Raw genomic sequence first — 17,802 nt, 5'->3', positions numbered from 1 at the left:
GATTGGGGGGTGGGTGGGTGAGTTTCTCCGACTGTCTCTTTGCTTCCTCCCCCTTCTCCTGTGGTAGCACACGCCTGTGGAGGAGGGCTTTGCAGACATTGGGGGTGTTGCCCCTGCCTCGCTAGTGCTGGGATTTCAGGCTGCATGCACAAGTCAATCTGTGACTTGTGACTTCGCAAGCCCCTCGAGGGTTCTGGCTCCCACTGTGGCTGCCCACTCAGCCACTGCTCGTGACTTTGGTTGTTTTTCTTCTGTCATAGGAAGACATCTTGTAGACATTTTGCGTGTGTTTTCTCTCCACATCTACATTGCTGTTACAGTTTCCTGGTCCCTGCAGATGTGTTTGTTTATGTGCATTTCATGCAGTTGCTAATCAGAAGTCAGCCACATGCCTTTCTGTGGCATCTGCCACACTGTGCTCCTGGCTCGGTCGTCCTGTGTCCTCTCTGAAGCCTCCGTGTGCGTTCCTTTCTCCTCAGATGCTCATGCTGGGCTCAGCTAGGAGCCTCATTTTCTTCAACTGAGACCCTGTCATGCCACGGCCTTCTATGTGCAGGAGACATTGCACGCCATGACTTCTCTGTGTTCTAGGAGTGGATAAGTGGCCAGGCCTTGGTGGCAGAGCTGGTATTGCCCAACGTGGAGAGTCATATCCCTTTACCTGCACAGAGCCACGTATCAGAGGCTCACTGGACGCCTGTACTGGCAGGAGCCAGTGATTCCCAAGGGTCCTGTCGTGTGTACTTGGTGGTGAATGCCTCCTGCCAGAGTCCATCCTTTCTACCACAGACTTTCATCCAGAAATAGCTCTCGAAGCTCCCCGATGTCTTCTCAGGCTTGAATAATGTTAGGATTTGGGGGTTTCATACCTCATCACAGTGTGCAGGGATAGAGTTGGTCCACATTTCCCTGTACACCTAACAGGAAGGAGCCAGTCACCGCCATGGCGCTGGGTCCAGTGCATCCCAGGTCTCTGATTGAGATGTTACTTATTGATCCTGTTGCTTGATGAACAATAACCTCATGGCTAATTTGTTCAGATCCAGTGTTTATAAATATCTGTATTGCATTTAAATAGAAATTTAATTAGTGTGTTTTCTAATCATGAAACACAAGTGTGCTAATTATTGCCACGACAGCCTCAATTATGATAGGAAAGGCATCGTCACCATGTTACTGCTTCATAAAAATGCTCTCTAATGCTGAGGCTCATGGGAAATCTTCTAATTATCTCTTCTTGGGCATGAGTGGAATGCATGAGGAAAAGAATGCACACCCCAGGGAGCCTCTATTGTCTTAGATTTCAGCACATACCGTGTTCAAGGCTCCTGATCGATACCTGCCTAGCTAACTGCATTTAATTCTTGGTAAGCACGGAGCCAGCCCAGCTGCTGCTTTGGGTTGTCAGGGTATTTAGTTCCAGTGGGCACATGGAGGTCAGCTCCACCCAGTACAGGCACCTGTGAGTCACCTTTCACTGTGTGGAGAGACCTGACAATGGAGGGAGGTGTAAGGCAACACAAGTTCACTTTAATTGCCAACTTGCTACAATGTAGCATCGCAGTGGGAGGGAGCAAGTCTCCATGGGGAACTGTCCAGATCAGGTTGCTCTTGGGCATGTCTGCAGGGAACTGTCTTGGATATGGTAACTGATGGTAGGGGGTTGGTGCATTGGTAGGGTGTGTGAAGCACAGGACTAGCCCACTGTGGGTGGCCCCATTCCTGGGGTTTGTGTCCTAGACTGTATAAAAGGAGAGACAGTGAGTGTGAGCTAGCCCCAAACAGCATCAGGTAGCAGAGGGAAATGGTCCCACTGGCCCCACGGAAGAATGTTTCTATGACCTTTCCAAGAAGAGGAAGCACTGTTTAGTTTGAACCTGTCAAGTGTGCAAAGCTGGGACAACCAGACCTCCGTAGAGGAGGGAAGTGCTCCTGCTTCTGGTAACTTCTGTCAGCATCCAGAAATTGGTGCCACATGGGTGAAGCGCCCCTCCTGGTCACACAGGTGGGAGTTAGGCAAAGATTAAGTGTAACTAGTGTTTTTCTTCCCTTATCTCTCTCCCCTCCTTTCTGGCCTCAGTAACTTGAAACAATGTGGAGATTTATTTTTTTGTGAACCAGCTCTTTAAAGGAAGGCTAGAGAATGCAGGGCGAACTGTGGATAGGAGATCCTCAGGATAGGCAGTCCTGAGTAGTCTGCTGGTTTGTGCCTGATTGTGTAAGGACAGGTTTCTTGAGCTGAGTGTGTATGGGGACTTAATTGGGATGGGAAGTGTCTGCTGGAGGCAGAGGGTGTATGTGGCTCTGCTTGACCAGGCCTAGAGCTGAGCAGGCGTCCCCTCTCTCGGGGAAGGTGTTTAGGAAAGGACGCCTGAAGGGATTGTCCTCAAGTCAGGCTCACTTGGCCAGGGAGACCTTGCTGGGACCCTAACTGACAGTGTTGGGAGGAGGTGGGAGGAAGAATGGAGTTTGCAGTCAGAGAGAAGTGAGCAATGTCTTCCTGGGCACTGTGAGGTGCTTGGGGCTGTTGTTTCTAGGATGCCATTATAGAGATATGGAGTTATGTGCCCGGGTTACTTTTATTCTCTGCCCAGGAGAGGCACCGTTACTGGTGAGGCATACTGTGGTCAGAGAAACCCCTCCAGCAGGTGGTGGATTAGCATTTGACCCACTCAGGTCTGAATGTCGCCTTAGGGAGACAGCTTTATCTCACTGATCCTTTGCTAGATCCCCCACTTTGTTGAAACCAGTCCTTTTCTAAAATACCTGGATGGATTCTATGTATTATTTGGTGCCCCACCCTTGTATTCTCCACCGGAGCCCGGTCACCCCTGCAGAGTGGACATGGATTTTTTTTTCCAGTGTGATTATAGAGTTCTGCCTACATTCAGGGGAATGTAATTAACCCCCTGCTGTGAGAACCTTGGGTTGGTGTTGCTGAGGCCTGTAGATTCCATTTTCAGTGTTGCTTTAAATACACAAACTGAAGTGCATGCAGTTTTATGGAAAAGCCTTCATACTGAAATATCAACTGATAACACATTTGCCCTGGCGCTGGCTGGGCCCCGTGCCACGCACTGAGGTTGTTTGTCTGAACAGCTCCCTCTGACCTCAGCCCCCTTGTGGCGCTGTCTGTTCCCCTTCAGCCCTCCTTCAGATGCTGAGGAGGGGTGGGGGAAGGAGTGGGAGCATGAGCACGAGGGGTGCAGGGCAGACCAGAAAGGCCAGCCTGCCCTCAGGATTTAGACCTCCATCTTGCCTACTGTCTCTAGATGGTTTGATTCTTTCTAGGTCATTTTCAAGTGAGCATACTAGGCCCTCCCCATCTGCAAATTCAGGTCTGTAGCACTAAAAAGCAAGCGAGGGAGGTCTGCAAAGGCAGAGAAGCAGCACCCAGCATGCCTGTGAGGGCATCACAGGGTCGAACATTTGATACCCAGTGGCTGTATCAAACATACCTTCTCTCCCCAGAAACCCTGGCTCACCAACCTTTATGGTTATGTCTGTGTATGCACATATCTGTAAATGTGTGTGTGTGTGCACACATCTGTAAATGTGTGTGTGTGCACACATCTGTAAATGTGTGTGTGTGTGCACAGTCTGTAAATGTCTGTGTGTGCACACATCTGTAAATGTGTGTGTGTGTACACGTCTGTGTCTGTGATGCACACGTCTGTAAATGTGTGTGTGCACACATCTGTAAATGTGTGTGTGTGTGTACACTCTGTAAATGTGTGTGCACACGTCTGTAAATGTCTGTGTGTGCACACATCTGTAAATGTGTGTGTGTGCACACATCTGTAAATGTCTGTGTGTGCACACATCTGTAAATGTCTGTGTGTGCACACGTCTGTAAATGTGTGTGTGCGCACAGATCTGTAAATGTCTGTGTGTGCACACATCTGTAAATGTGTGTGTGTGTGCACATGTCTGTAAATGAACATACTTAACACCGAAGGAACTGCTGTGCTTTGATAGCAGTGTGATGAGACCCCTGTGGACACTGTCAGCTCATCTATATAATTTATTTTCTGTTTTTATAAGCTCTGTACCTGATGGTGTTGGCATAGGAGTCACATGTGTGTTGATATTAGGCTGTGTCAGTTATACACATCCCTCAGCCAGTAAAGTACAGACAGTCACCCTTGAGACGTCTGTGGGCAGGGAGAGGAAAGTCTACAAACTTGCTTGTAGAGCCGCTGCCTCCTCCTCCTCCTTCTCTTCCTCCTCCTCCTAACAACTCCAGGAACCAAAAACACTTCTTGACCCTGTGCCCTGAAGACCGTAATTACTTAATATTATTTTCAGTTGTATTTTATGTTTTCCATTTTGCTAGGGTCATTGTTATATACTCAGGAGCATATTCTGCCAAAGGAGCGGTGCTCTTCTTCCCCGTACTAGAAGCTGAAAGACGATACCCTGTTTTGAAAGACAGAGTTAATAAAATCTATCAGATGGCTTTTCTACTGTTTGTTTCCTTTCTGTTCTAGTTCATTCATTCTCTTGAATAACTCACCCTGACCATGGCCTCCCCACTTCTCATATAACTCACCCTGACCACGGCCTCCCCACTTCTCTACTTTTCCATCCTTTAGTGTGTGTGAATTGCTGAATGGACACTAATGCTCACATAATACATTTTTATGTATTTTCTTACTTTATTGATGTGTGTAGGTGTGTGCATCTTGCCAGGGTGTACACTTATGTGCAGGTGCCACAGAGGCCAGAAGAGGGCGCTGGATCCTCCGGAGCTTGACTTACAGGTAGTTGCATGCCATTCAACATGGTGTTAGGAACCAAGCTCTGGTCCTCTGGAGCAGAGGGTGTGCTTAACTGCCAAGCCATCTCTTCAGCCCTCCTGTGTTTCTTATTGAAAAGCCTCTGATAAAGACATCAGTGCTGGTGAGCTAAACGGGAGCAGTCTTTTCTTTGCTAGCACTTGGGTTAGATTTTTAAACTCCCATGCTCTGGAGGTTACTTCCGAAGGTAGAATTTGTCACTGTGGACACTGTTGTGGTTGCCTTGAGGCAGTGAGGAGAAGCAGCATTAACTAAAGCCAAAATGGCAGTATAGTTCTGAAGGTCTCTGAACATGTGTGCAGGGTTGCACAGCGCCTTCCTTCAAATGTGAACCGTCATGCTGTCTGCGTTCTTTTGTGAGTTGACCACCCCCCAACACTAAGTACAACTGTGAGATTTCCCCAGGCTATTCATGTAATCAGTCACAGAGAAGTGAATTGTTGAGTCTTTGTGGAGTGGGTGGTGGTGTGGAATTGGCTTTCTAACTTACTATGTTATTGAAGTTATTAATTTGCTGTAGAGTCTGAATCCTTTCTCAACACAGACTTGCAGGCCCTGACTCTTTTGTTTGGTTTTATCTGGGTTTAAAGGGCTCTCTCTTTTAGGTTCTGTGTACCTGACCCTGGATACAATGTGACCAGCTGCCTCACTCTCCTGCCTGCCACCATGCCTTCCCTATCACTGCACCCTCAGGTTGCTAGCCCAGATGATGTCTTACACCCCCCAAGTCACCTCAGGCTCTCCTCTCCCTCCTCTGATAGCTATGGACGTATTAGGGCTGGTCCCAACACCTGTTTTCTGTGCAGAGCTCCGAGCTAGAGCCTCCTGTCCTTTCTTCCAGGTCATGGATTATATTTTACCGCCCTTGGTCTCCTTGGTTCAAAGCCAGAATGGTGAGTAAGGCTATGTCACTGAGAATTGACTACTCAGTCTGGGTGCTGCTGGGGACCTGGGTCCTCACCACCGTCCTGCCTTGCAAGTGTGTACCACCTTGATGAGCATACGTTCTGTTCTCTCTCTGTCTCTCTCTCTCTCTGTCTCTCTCTCTCTCTCTGTCTCTCTCTCCTCTGTCTCTCTCTCTGTCTCTCTCTCTGTCTCTCTCTCTGTCTCTCTCTCTCCTCTGTCTCTCTCTGTCTCTCTCTCTGTCTCTCTCTCTCTCTCTCTGTCTCTCTCTCCTCTGTCTCTCTCTCTGCCTCTCTCTCTGTCTCTCTCTCTGTCTCTCTCTCTGTCTCTCTCTCTCCTCTGTCTCTCTCTCTGTCTCTCTCTCTCTCTGTCTCTCTCTCTGTCTCTCTCTCCTCTCTCTCTCTCTCTCTCTCTCTGTCTCTCTCTCTGTCTCTCTCTCTGTCTCTCTCTCTGTCTCTCTCTCCTCTGTCTCTCTCTCTGTCTCTCTCTCTGTCTCTCTCTCTGTCTCTCTCTCTGTCTCTCTCTGTCTCTCTCTCTGTCTCTCTCTCTCTGTCTCTCTCTCTGTCTCTCTCTCTGTCTCTCTCTCTCTGTCTCTCTCTCTGTCTCTCTCTCCTCTCTCTCTCTCTGTCTCTCTCTCTGTCTCTCTGTCTCTCTCTGTCTCTCCTCTGTCTCTCTCTCTGTCTCTCTCTCTGTCTCTCTGTCTCTCTCTCTCTCTCTGTCTCTCTCTCTGTCTCTCTCTCTCTCTCTGTATGGACTCACAGTCTTGGAACTTTTTTCTTCATTCCAGTGGAGTGGAGACTCTTCAGCTTGAGGTTGCTCTCAGAGACCACCACCCTGCTGGTGAGCCAGGAGCCGGAGGAGGGCGACGAAGAGGCCAGCTGCGATTCTGACAGCAGTCTTCTGGCACTCATCAGAGATGAGCTGCTACCCCAGTAAGTACCATGCTGCCCACTCGCACAGGCATGTGTATTGTGCAAGGGAGCTTCTGTCCAGCTGGCCCCATGATGGGCTCGGCTCTTGATGTCCCTGTATCTTTCTTTGCACATGGTCTCATGCTAGAGAGGTCTAGACACAGACAACAGCTATTCCACTGTGGAGAAGCTAGAAGTCTCAGTCCCTCTTCACAAGCCTCTGGCGGGCATTTTTTGCTGGGTACAGTGCTCTGATACAAATTGAAAGATGTTCCTAGATGGGGGTAGGGATAGGGTTATGATTCAGGACTAGTGGAACATGGAATTGTGGCTTCTTGTGGCACAACTCAGAAGTAAGAGGGATGACGGCCAATCGCCCTTTTCCCCAGACTCCTTGGGGAGGGGAGTTGGTAGCCTAGGTGATGAACATGGAGGGGGGTCTTTCTTCTGGTTGCCATGTTGCTCACATAGCAAGGATGGAGCACTAAGATTCCCAGGAGCTCCCAGGGAGGATGGGGACTCTGTAGGATCCTCATAGTGTAGAGAACCCTCCGTTGGATAACACAGAGTACTTTCTGCTTATCTCGAGAGGGTCTCTCTCTGTAACCTAAGCTTTCCTGGAACTTGCTGTGTGGGCCAGGCAGACCTTGAGTTGACGATCCTCCTCATCCTTGTGCTGATGTTACAGACATGCAGACCACGCCTTCACAGAGTGTTGTTAAAAAGAGTGCCTCTTCTCCCCATACGGTCATCTTACACGATTAAATGCGAGGTTGTATGTTTTGCATTACTGTGCGTGAAAGCCAGATTGTGGCTTTCCTCAGGGCTGGGCTGCAGTCACTCAGGTGAGCAGGCCTTCTGGAATAGCAGCCTTGCCTGAAACCTCCCTTAGTCTGCGGCATGGAAGATGGAATTGCCACAGAGGAGGAGACGGGTCTAATCATGCTATGAATTTGCCAGTGGTGAGTTTGAAATTCCTTACCTAGAACTAGATCCACTTTGAAACATAAAATCAAAGTCTAACATTTCAGGTGGCTTTGGTCCTGACAAACTGGCTGACCAAAGGGCATGATGTTTGTCAAATCCCATGCTTAGACTCTCTGTGATGACTCTGTCACCACGTCCAGGGGACTGAGGCTAACTAGCTGTTGGTTACTTCTGTCCTATAGTTCTCGTGTCTGTCTGTTGGTCCATCCACCCACGTGTGCATGCCCTTGCTTGTTGGTTCCGGCCCTTCCTTCAGTTCTCGTTGTCTTCTGATGGTTGGGTTTGGGTAATGCTCCCTCCTTACTACTGAGAGGGTGTTTCCTCTTTGGGGAGACAAATCTCACATCTTCTAGAAAATAATCCTGGTTTTTAGTCAGTGGAAAGACAGAGTTGGATTTTAAAGGTTCCTGCTGAAAGGAAACGGTATTTAATGAAGCTTAAGCCCAAGTCACCTTTCTTAATGAATCGGGTCCTCTCAGGAGTTTAGTACCCAAATCACCGTCAATGGTGGCTGAGAGATGAGAATGGTCTTATGTTCTCAAGGTTGACTGTGCATATGTGATGAGTACAGGTGCCCAGAGAGACCAAAAGACTTCTTATCCCCCTTGAGATGTATCTGGCTCTCTCATGAGGTACAGCCATGACATTCTCACAGATAAGCAGCCTCACAAAGTGGGGGTGTGGGGTAGGGTGGAGTGGGGGTGGGTGTGTCCTGAAGGGTTTTAATCTTTCAAGATGGCTCCAAGGAAAGGTGCTGGGCAGAGCCTGCTCTCTGGGCCTTCAGCAGAAGCGAAGGGGCTGGCAGAGACAAGATGCCAGGCCTCATTCTCCACATGAGGAGTGCACTTCCAAGCCTGTTGCAACCTCATTTATCGATGAGGACTACAGAGAAGATGACACACAGTGCCCTGGGAAGGTGCAGAGAATGACAGTAAAGGCGAAGGGTTTCCTGCTCCTACCTCACGGTCAGGGAAGGTATTACAGGGGCTGAACAGGCCTCGGGACAGTCACCTATGACAACTGCCAACATATATTTGAGCTTCCCAGTGTATTTATGTATTCATTTTTCAGATGAGTGTTTGGCATTGGAAGGATCATGCTGATAAAATGTTTTGCCATGTCATTATGACAGAATGACACCTGGCGTCCCTCTCCTCGGGAACATAAACACGGCCTCTCTTTCCCTTTCATTAAAAAAGAAAATTCTCTTGTTACCTGTAAAATCATCAGGGCCATAATGACTTCATAAATTATTAGGGCTTCATCCTTTAGAATCTGGGGAGGAACATGCTCCTCCTCCTCCTCCTCCTCCTCTCCCTCCTCCTCCTCCTCACAGGTTGCAAGCCGTTTGTTTCCTTTAAGCATTTGGGCTTTAGATGTTCCAGTGACAACACACTGTAGGCTCTAGGAACATTGCTTAGGAACAAGTGTCACTCAGACTTTGTAATTTCCATTCCTGTGGCTCAATAGATGTCTGGAAGTTTGTTTCCTTCAGGCACAGGATTCTGGGCCAGAGTTCCCTGTGTGGGAACACTTGTCCAGCAGTGCAAGGCCCTGGCTTACGTTTCTAGTAAAACACACACATGCACCATGCACACACTCACACCCACTCACACCCACACCCTCTCACACACACACACAGTGGGGTGGAGTGGGCATGAGAACGCACAATGTTACAGTGAGCAGACAAAACCCTCATGTGTCTGTGCTTGCCTGCAAAAGGGAATGTGAATATGGAATTCTTTCTTCATCTGGCATCTGTCCCCTTGTGATTGACCACGTGTCCACTGCTCCTGTGCAACACTGGGCCTCATGTCCACCACAGGACCCAAATGTGGGGTGGCCTAGAGACACTAGCATGGACAACCTATGCCCAGGTCTCTTGCTGGCTGCATAGCTCAGCGCTGGCTGGCTTTCCCTCGTGCTTTGTGCAGTGGGCGTTGGCTTCACCAAGAGTAATCCGTGAGCGTGCTGTGGTCATTGCCAGATGTTGGCATGTACCAATCTGTCACTCCCTAACATCGGGCCGTCTGAGGAGGGAGACTGAGGCGTGACGGTGGTTTCGTTCCTCAGGTATGAGCACATCCTCATGGAGCCTGACCCCGTTCCTGCCTACGCGCTGAAGCTGCTCGTCGCCATGACGGAACACAACCCCGCTTTCACCAGGTACTGGGAGGCCAGCGTTGTAGCTGCCAAGGGCAGGGTCACCAGGTACTGGGAGGCCAGCTTTGTAGCTGCCAAGGGGAGGGTCACCATTTAGTCCCCACTTTGTGTCGCTGACCCTGTGTTGGGCCAAGTTCACACGTTTTAACCCCTTACTTGAGTTTGCACCCCATGGAATGGGTGATACTTCAAACTGAGGAAGTGTGGACTCAGGGAGCTAGCCGGAGGCATAAGTTAGATTCTCAGAAGTCACACAATGCTTGGGTAAACAGTGAGAGCAGTACTCGCTACGTTCCTAGAGACAGGAGAGTCCTCAGATGCCAGCAGGCCAGCTAGCTAGAACGTATTTAAAAGCAGAGAGACCTTGCTTCGAAACAGGCAGCAGAAGCTGGGACCAACAGACAACAGATGACAGCAGATGTCATCTATTTATGACTGACATGTGTGGCCTTGTGTGAGCACACTGGCACACACATAAGTGTACACATACATACACATGTCTGTCTTACACATGCAGCCTGAATGATAAACACTTTAAAGGGAAAAAGCCCTCAACACATAACAGTATTTTATGTGTGTATGAGCGTGTGACAGTGTGTGTGTGTGTGTGTGTGTGTGTGTGTGTGTGTGTGTGTGTAGTGGATTTTGTTTTTTCTTTTCTGAGACAGTCTTATCATGCAGTAGAAGCTGGTCCTAATTCGTTGTGTCCCCCCGGCTGGCCTCGAATGGTACCAATCCTCCTGCCTCAGCTTCCTCAGTGTCAAGATTGCAGGTGTGTGCCACTATGTCCAGGTCACACGTGGTTTTAGAACACCAGCCAGTGCCCTGCTTCACAGTGAGGGAGCCGGTAAGTCCTGGCCAGGTTGGTGGGCTGTGTGGCATCTGGCTTAGCTAAAGCGACTTTGAGCAGCAGAGAGCTTCTGTCTGCTCAGAGTACTGCAGCCGAGACCCCATCTTAGGAACTCACTGCTGGGGCATTTTGATTCTGCAGGGGACAGTGTGATACGCACTGTACCCAGCCATGACAACTCAGGTGCACCAAGCCCACACCCCTTTCCTTTGTCCATTTTGAAGCTGCGTTTTCACAGTGGTTAGAATCTTCAGACTGAGCATTCTGACCTTTCTTCTTAAAGGAGTTCTAACGTTTCTTCCAACAAGAGAGCCATGTCGTTGTGTGGAAATTCAAGAGTGACATTCCTAGACATTGAGAATCGAGAACTTTCTTAGCGTCAGCTACCAACACACCTCAACACACCTAGAATGGTGGGAAGTGGGACCCTCAGATGAAGACTTGCCTCCATTCTGCTAGCCTGTGGGCACATCTGTGGGGTGTTTCTGTTGTGTCAGGAAGTGTTTGTGAACCCCAAAAGACCACCAAGGAGCCAATTCCAATGTAATCGCATTAGGGTCTCTTTATTACAAGCTCGGGCTTGGGCTCACCTTCAACCCAATCCTGACACAGCAGGATGGTAAGGGAAGGTGGAGCAGCCTCAAACCCCCAGCAGGACAAGGTTTTATAGGAAATGGGGGCAAGTGAGGGAGTGTCCGGCCTGGCGAGTATCTATTGCAAGCCGACAGGTGGGTGTTGTAGAGCAAGACCGTGAACAATCATGAATGGTCTGAAAGTACATCTGAGACAATCCGACTAATCCTTGGTTAACCGTTGCTAGGAAGTAGGTAGGGAGTGATTCTTTAGTATGGACCAAGGACAGGCTGTGGGTCCAGCTGCAAGTCAAGTTCACAGGCTTTTTTTCTTTTAAGATGCAGGCTTGTCCCAAGATGGAGTAGGTTTGGCCTCTCGTTTCTTGATTGCTAATTGGTGTGGGAGGTCCCAGCCCTCTGTGGGCATTGCCATCCCCAGCAGGTGGCCTGGGTGAGGTAGCCAAGCTCCTGCTCCAATTCCAGCCCTGGCTTCCCTCCTTGATGGGTTGTGAATTAACCCTTTCCCACTCGAGTTGCTTTGGTTATGGTGTTTATCAACAAGAGAAGGATATAGGACAAGACTGGTATGGCTGTGTCTGTCCAGGTCATCAAGCTTTGGCCAGTTCATTAATTGTTGTCTTCTTCTGTGCTGGGATAAAGGCAGGCAAGCGCCCTTTCACGGAGCTGAATGCACGGCTCTCACTTCCATGAACTCAAGTCTCTTCCTGTCCTGCAGGCTGTGCTCAGACTCACGTCCTCCTGGAAGGTAGCTGCTGCTCTGTCCTGTTATTTAATAACAGCTGATCTCACTCCTGAGGCAGGTGCTATGGACTCTAATTCTTCCGTTCCGATGAATCTCCCCACCCTAGAGAAGCGAGAACATAAAGAGCCTCCTCAGAACAGTCTTGTTTTGAAAATGATTACATCCAGGCTTGGAAGTTAGCTCACTGTAGTTTTTCCCCCTAAGCATTTAAGAACGGGAGCCAGTGCACTGATTCTTAGAAGCATTTTGTTTTGGTCTGAACAAGTAAATGTTAGAATATATTATCTCTGTCTTAAAGTCTAACAGTAAAGCCACAGGCTCTCTGGCCACCGCATCCCCTCACTGTCTGAGTCTGTCCTCCCCGCCCAGAAAAGCTAGGACTGTGTCACTTATACACATACACACACCCGCAGGGAGGTGTGTGTGTTTTGAAGTAGTATAGCTTTGTATCGTGGTAGTTGATTTTTAAAAATTGAGATTATCACTCCCTGGCTCCGTGATAATTGATTTTTTTGATTTATCAAGCGACCTTGGTGCTCTTTGCAGACTTATGTGCACTTATGTGTACTCTGGGTGACTTCTTTGCTGAACTCATATATGAAAACTAGATTTCATTTCATTTCATTTAGCATTCACCCAACTACTCACAACATTGAATCTCTTCAGTGTTTATTCTCTGTGCCTAATAAAAATAAGAGCTACATTGCAGGCTGGGTGTGGTGGCGCTCATCAGTAGCCCCAGCATTCTGGAGGCAGAAACAGGTGGGTCTTTGTGAATTCCAGAGGAACACCATGACCCAAAGCAAACGGGGGAGGAAAGGGTCTAGGTCTATATGTAGCTTACACTTCCACAGGACCGTTCATCACAGGAGGAGTCAGAACAGGAACTCAAGCAAGGCTGGGACCTGGAGGCAGGAGCTGATGCAGAGGCCATGGAGGGTGCTGCTTACTGACCTGCCCCTCATGACCTGCTCAGCCTGCTTTCTTACAGAACCCAGATCACCAGCCCAGGGATGGCACTGCCCACAGGACCCTCCCCCATCAATCAGTAATTAGGTAAAATGTCCTATAGGCTTTCCCATAGCTCTCTTAAGAGGCATTTTCTCAACTGGGGATCCCCACTCTATGATAGCTCTAGCATATGTCAAGTTGATAGAAAACTATCCAGTACAAGCCCTATGAGACCGGAGAGTTGTCCCAGTGGTTAAGAGCACAGGCTGCTCTTCCAGAGGACCCAGGTTCAATTCCCAGCAGCCACATGGTGGCTCCCAGCCATCTGTAACTTCAGTTTCAAGGGATCCCATGCTTTCTTTGGGCTTCTTTGGGCACTGCATGCATGCACATGGTACTCAGACATACCTGCAGACAAAACATCCATATACATAAAATAAAAAATACAAATTTTAAAAGAAAATAAAAGAGTCATATCCCCTTCAGCCTTCACTTTATCTAAGAATATGTTCCTCACATGGACTTATGGGGTAGCATTGGAAATGTAAATGAAGAAAATACCTAATTAATAATAATAAAAAAAACCTAAAAAAAAGTCCACATGTTTTTTCTGTGATTTAATATACTTCACAAGACTGTATATAAATATAAAGGTAACTTATGGTATACAGTATGGGAAGGTATATAATATCCTAAAGGAGTAAGGAATATTCTAAATGCTAATACTAAAAATAGCCGAATCATTTGTTAAAGGTAGTAAGTTATTTACCTCACTCTTCATTTGCCAATTGTTGACTGACTGACTGATTCATTCATTCGCTCATTCATTCATTCATTCATCGATCGACTCTGCTAGAGAGAGGACCTCACTGTGTGGCCTGGACTTGGCCTTAGATCTCTGTGCCCATTCTGCCTCAGGTGGCCTCTAGGCTTACGTATGGTCCATGGGTGATAAGAAATGATTTATTCTGGAACCAAATCTGAGTGACCATGTCCAGAACCAGGGATTAGCTAATCCCCAAGAGACCAAGTTCCAATGTGGTTCCGTGTCAGCAATTTCACATAAAAAAACAAGAGCTGTCGTAAGACAAGGGACCTTTCACATGCATCGGTGGAAACGTCGGGTGGACATGTGAGGTGGGAGATCTCCGCTCCAGGCATTGGAGCCTTTGGTGGTAGAAGCTAGGGGTCTGTACACCCGAAGGATTTACCTCATGGTCCCAGGACGTTAGGGCAGACAGTTTGTGTCTTAATAAGAATGGGCTTTGTGCTGCTTTGATGTATTATGCTGACAACTGGTTCACAGGCTGCCTTGCTGTCCCTGACTACCCTGTGGACTTCTAATGTTTTCCAAGGCCTGTCAGCCTGTGTGTACTCAGCAAATTTAGTTTTGTCTTGAGTATAGGAAACGATTGATTGCTGGGGCCAATCCCAGCATTCAGAATCTGAGGCTGATGACATCTGGCCCTGTAACTCTCTCTTACTGTCTTGGGGCCAGAAGCTGATGGCCTCTGGCAATTTAGCTCTCTTGCTATTTTGTGGCTAAAAGCTGCTGGTTTCTGGCGATTAACTCCTGCTGATAGCAGTAGGGTATTAAGGAAAGAGGTTAGTTGCTTGGGCTGTTTTCTCTCTGACTGGTGGGCATCTCTGCAGAGTTCATTAACTCTTTGTGAGCCAGAGGAAAAGGAAAAGGAAAAAGAAGAAAGTCAGGCATGTAGGAAAAAACCACACGCTCTGGATGAAGCAGAGCAAGAAAAGCTCCAACAACTTTTATTGCTGTTCTCAGCTGTTGTATTTTCTCTAAAATATTACCTCATACAGCTATCAGGTAGAACCGTTACAGCCGGATAATTGATCACATGGTTTTCTAAGCACTTTTACATCTGTAAGTTCATAGTAAGATTATGGTAACAGTTCATGGCATAGATCGATGAGGTTTTAAGGAGTTACAGCAGAATCATTTACATGTCTTTCCATTAACACTAGTACCTGACTAAGCATTCATTATCCTGACTAAACCTGACTAAACATCACTAGCTCTATAAGTTCATTATAAGTTTAAAGCAACAATTTTTATGTCATAGAGACAAATGATCTGCCTTATATCTTATTATTTTAAGTTTTATATAGATAAACAAATTAATATTTTACTTTCTGTCCTTGCACCTACAATAAATTGTCCATTCCCAGTTTATATGACCTTCAGTTACCAGATAATGGTCTCACAGCTAACCTAGAAGGAATGCTTTCCTTGATCATAAATTTGTTCCAAGCCTGCTTTCTTTTCTTAGTGGAATTAGCCAGTGACACATGAAGGTTTACAGGGCTCTATTTATAGCTTTTATTCTATAGAGGGCTTGAAATTGTATCAATTTAGGAATTCTATAAAATCATTATCAGGAACTATGGAATCATCAATTCATCTAAACCACGTCATTACATGAAAGTTCATCTTCATATTGATTCTGCAGGAGATGTGCTCAATAGGGTGGGCTGATGCCTAGGAACCATTAGGCTGTGCAATCGTGACAGGAAAGACAGATCAGCAGTGAGAAGCAACCCTGGGATGAAGTCTCTGAGGACCTTGTCTCTCAGAGCACACCCATCACAGCCATGCAAAACGGTGGGCCATCTCGAAAAAAACATCACTTGCTTGCCGTAGCCTTTTCTGAATTGCTTCTGACAGATGATTATTTTAAAATTCCTTATACAAAATATTTAGACAAGCACAAAGATGCTTTATTTTTGTTGACTTTGTCGCATCTGGGCTCAGCCCACGTCACACAGGGAGGAAACTTGCAGGACCATGAAGTGATCGTCTCACATCTACTCTCAAAGCCAAGAGCAGACCAGGTTAGAAGTGAAGTCAGCTTCACCCACGATCCTGCCAGATGTATCCCTTCAGACATGGATGGGAGAAAAGGATGGAGGGAGAGAACCATCTCCCGGATGTTGTCATCTGACCTCATGCACACTAGCAACTGCAAGTGTATTCACACACACACACACACAGATGCACACACATATACAGACACACACCCAGGCACACACAAACAGACACACTGCCATACACACACACAGGCACACACAAACAGACACACTGCCATACAGAGACACACACACACACAGGTGTGATGACAGCCAACAGACAGAGGAGATGTAATCATTGATGGGAAGAAGAACAGATGAAGGGACATGTGGCTCCAAGCTGGCCTTCAGGTCCCACCATGAGCTTTAGGTTTCAGTGGAGAAAGAATTAGAGCCGAGGCGAGAGGCACCTGAGTAGGTCGGTGGCAGAGTCTCCATGTCTAAGCTCTGGTACTTCAGGGTGAGCACGTTTAGAATCTGCACTGGGGACCAGCCTGGCCAGCAGTGTCTCTGTCTCTATCTCTGTCTCTGCCTGTCTCTCTGTCTCTCCCTCTCCCTCTCCCCTTCCCCCTCTCTCTCTCCTTCTTCCCCCACCCCTCTCTTTGGATTGATGGAGAGGCCAGCACTGGCTCTCAGGAACCTGGATGGGTGAGTAGCTCACTGTGTGGCCATGCTCTGGTCATGCTGTGATGTCCCCTCCCTGGCTCTCTCCTACAGCCGAGATTGTGTCTCTGTCTGCTGACAGCGCATCATTAATGCATCTCTGCTCACCCCTTCCTGTGGATCCTTGCTTTGACCTTAGCACTTTTTTTCCCTTCCTTGTGGTCATGGTGATACCTGGACCGTGCATATGCTAGGCAAGTGCTTCCGCTCAGCTATGTCCCAGCCCCGATTTTAACCCTCCTGAGAACAGCCAAGGTTTTCTGATGGAACATTTGGCTCCCACGTGCTTTTCCTTTTCCTGTTTCTCACCATAGCCCAAATCTTGGATATAAAGATGGGGAGTTGTGACTGACAGCAGGCTTCCTAAGCCGCACACCTCACAGACTTTGCTGCGTGATGACTGTGTCCTCTGCTGTATTCTCCATCCCTACCCCTCAGGTGTACAATGTGGACTGCCCTGCATGCAGGCTGGGTTTTCCTGCAATGTTTATGCATAAATATTGAAAATTGAATTTCATGTAATTTTCACATATTAAAAAATAGTCATCTTTGATGTCCTTCAGTCCTTTAAAAAGCTTAACAACAGTTTCCAGCCAATGGGTCATACCAATGCAGGCTGCTGGTAAGGAGCTTGGCCAGTGGGCATCCTTGTCCACCCTGAGGCAAGGTGAAGGCCAAGCTCACCAGCCTGGCTCACCCCCAAGCCTGGCCTCCTCACCACAGTTAGTGAACCTGTGTTTTAAACCAAGAACTTAAATTTAAAAAGTGTGTGTGTGTGTATGTGTGTGTGTGAGAGAGAGACAGAGACACAGACAGAGATAGATAGATAGTGTGGTATGCGTGTGTGTGTGTGTGTGTGTGTGTGTGTATGTGTGTGTGTGTGTGTGTGTTTGCATGAGTTTACATTCACTGTGTGAGTGTAGCACCCTCAGAAGAGGGCATTGGAGCCTCTGGTGCTGGAGTTATAGGCATTGGTGCACAAACTAGTGTCGGTGCTGGGAACAGAACCTTGTCCTCTGCAAAAATGGTGCAGGCTCTTAACCACACTGATCTGCCTTTCCAGTTCCATGAACGCGTGCCTTCTTACTCTAAGGCATGAGTGATCTGCGATGGGTCCCTGGGAGTATAGTCCCTGCTGCAGAGAGTGAAATAGAGTCACAGAGCCACCAGAGACAGGTGCCTGCTGCAGAGCTCAGGGTTCACAAAGAGGATGAACGTGGAGCTTAGAAAGAGTGTGCTCCAGACCCAGACAGCACAGTGCAGCAGGATGCGAGTGCCTCGTGAGCCAGGCCCTTGGCTAATGACCTGTGTGGGGATGGTTCCTGGAGAACCCTTCAAGGTGTGTCAGGGCATCCGATGTCTAAGGGCTATC

The 17,802-nt window shown here is 47.9% G+C and overlaps 1 protein-coding gene across 4 annotated transcripts in view; it reads left to right on the top strand.

The window, feature by feature from the left end:
- Ulk4 (unc-51 like kinase 4) overlaps positions 1-17,802 on the top strand; it is a 283,459-nt gene that overhangs the window by 98,175 nt on the left and 167,482 nt on the right. For all 4 annotated transcript variants that reach the window (XM_021173384.3, XM_021173385.3, XM_021173383.3 and 1 more), the window contains exons 28-30: positions 5,641-5,692; positions 6,490-6,634; positions 9,674-9,766. In XM_021173384.3, coding sequence (XP_021029043.1) covers positions 5,641-5,692; positions 6,490-6,634; positions 9,674-9,766 — 290 coding nt within the window. The remainder of the gene's footprint in view (positions 1-5,640; positions 5,693-6,489; positions 6,635-9,673; positions 9,767-17,802) is intronic.

The sequence above is a fragment of the Mus caroli genome, unplaced genomic scaffold, assembly GCF_978045245.1.
Source record: "Mus caroli unplaced genomic scaffold, Mus_caroli_1 scaffold_11, whole genome shotgun sequence".
Classification (NCBI taxonomy): domain Eukaryota; kingdom Metazoa; phylum Chordata; class Mammalia; order Rodentia; family Muridae; genus Mus; species Mus caroli.
Note: the sequence above shows the minus strand (reverse complement) of the source record. Positions and strands in the feature narration are given on the sequence as shown.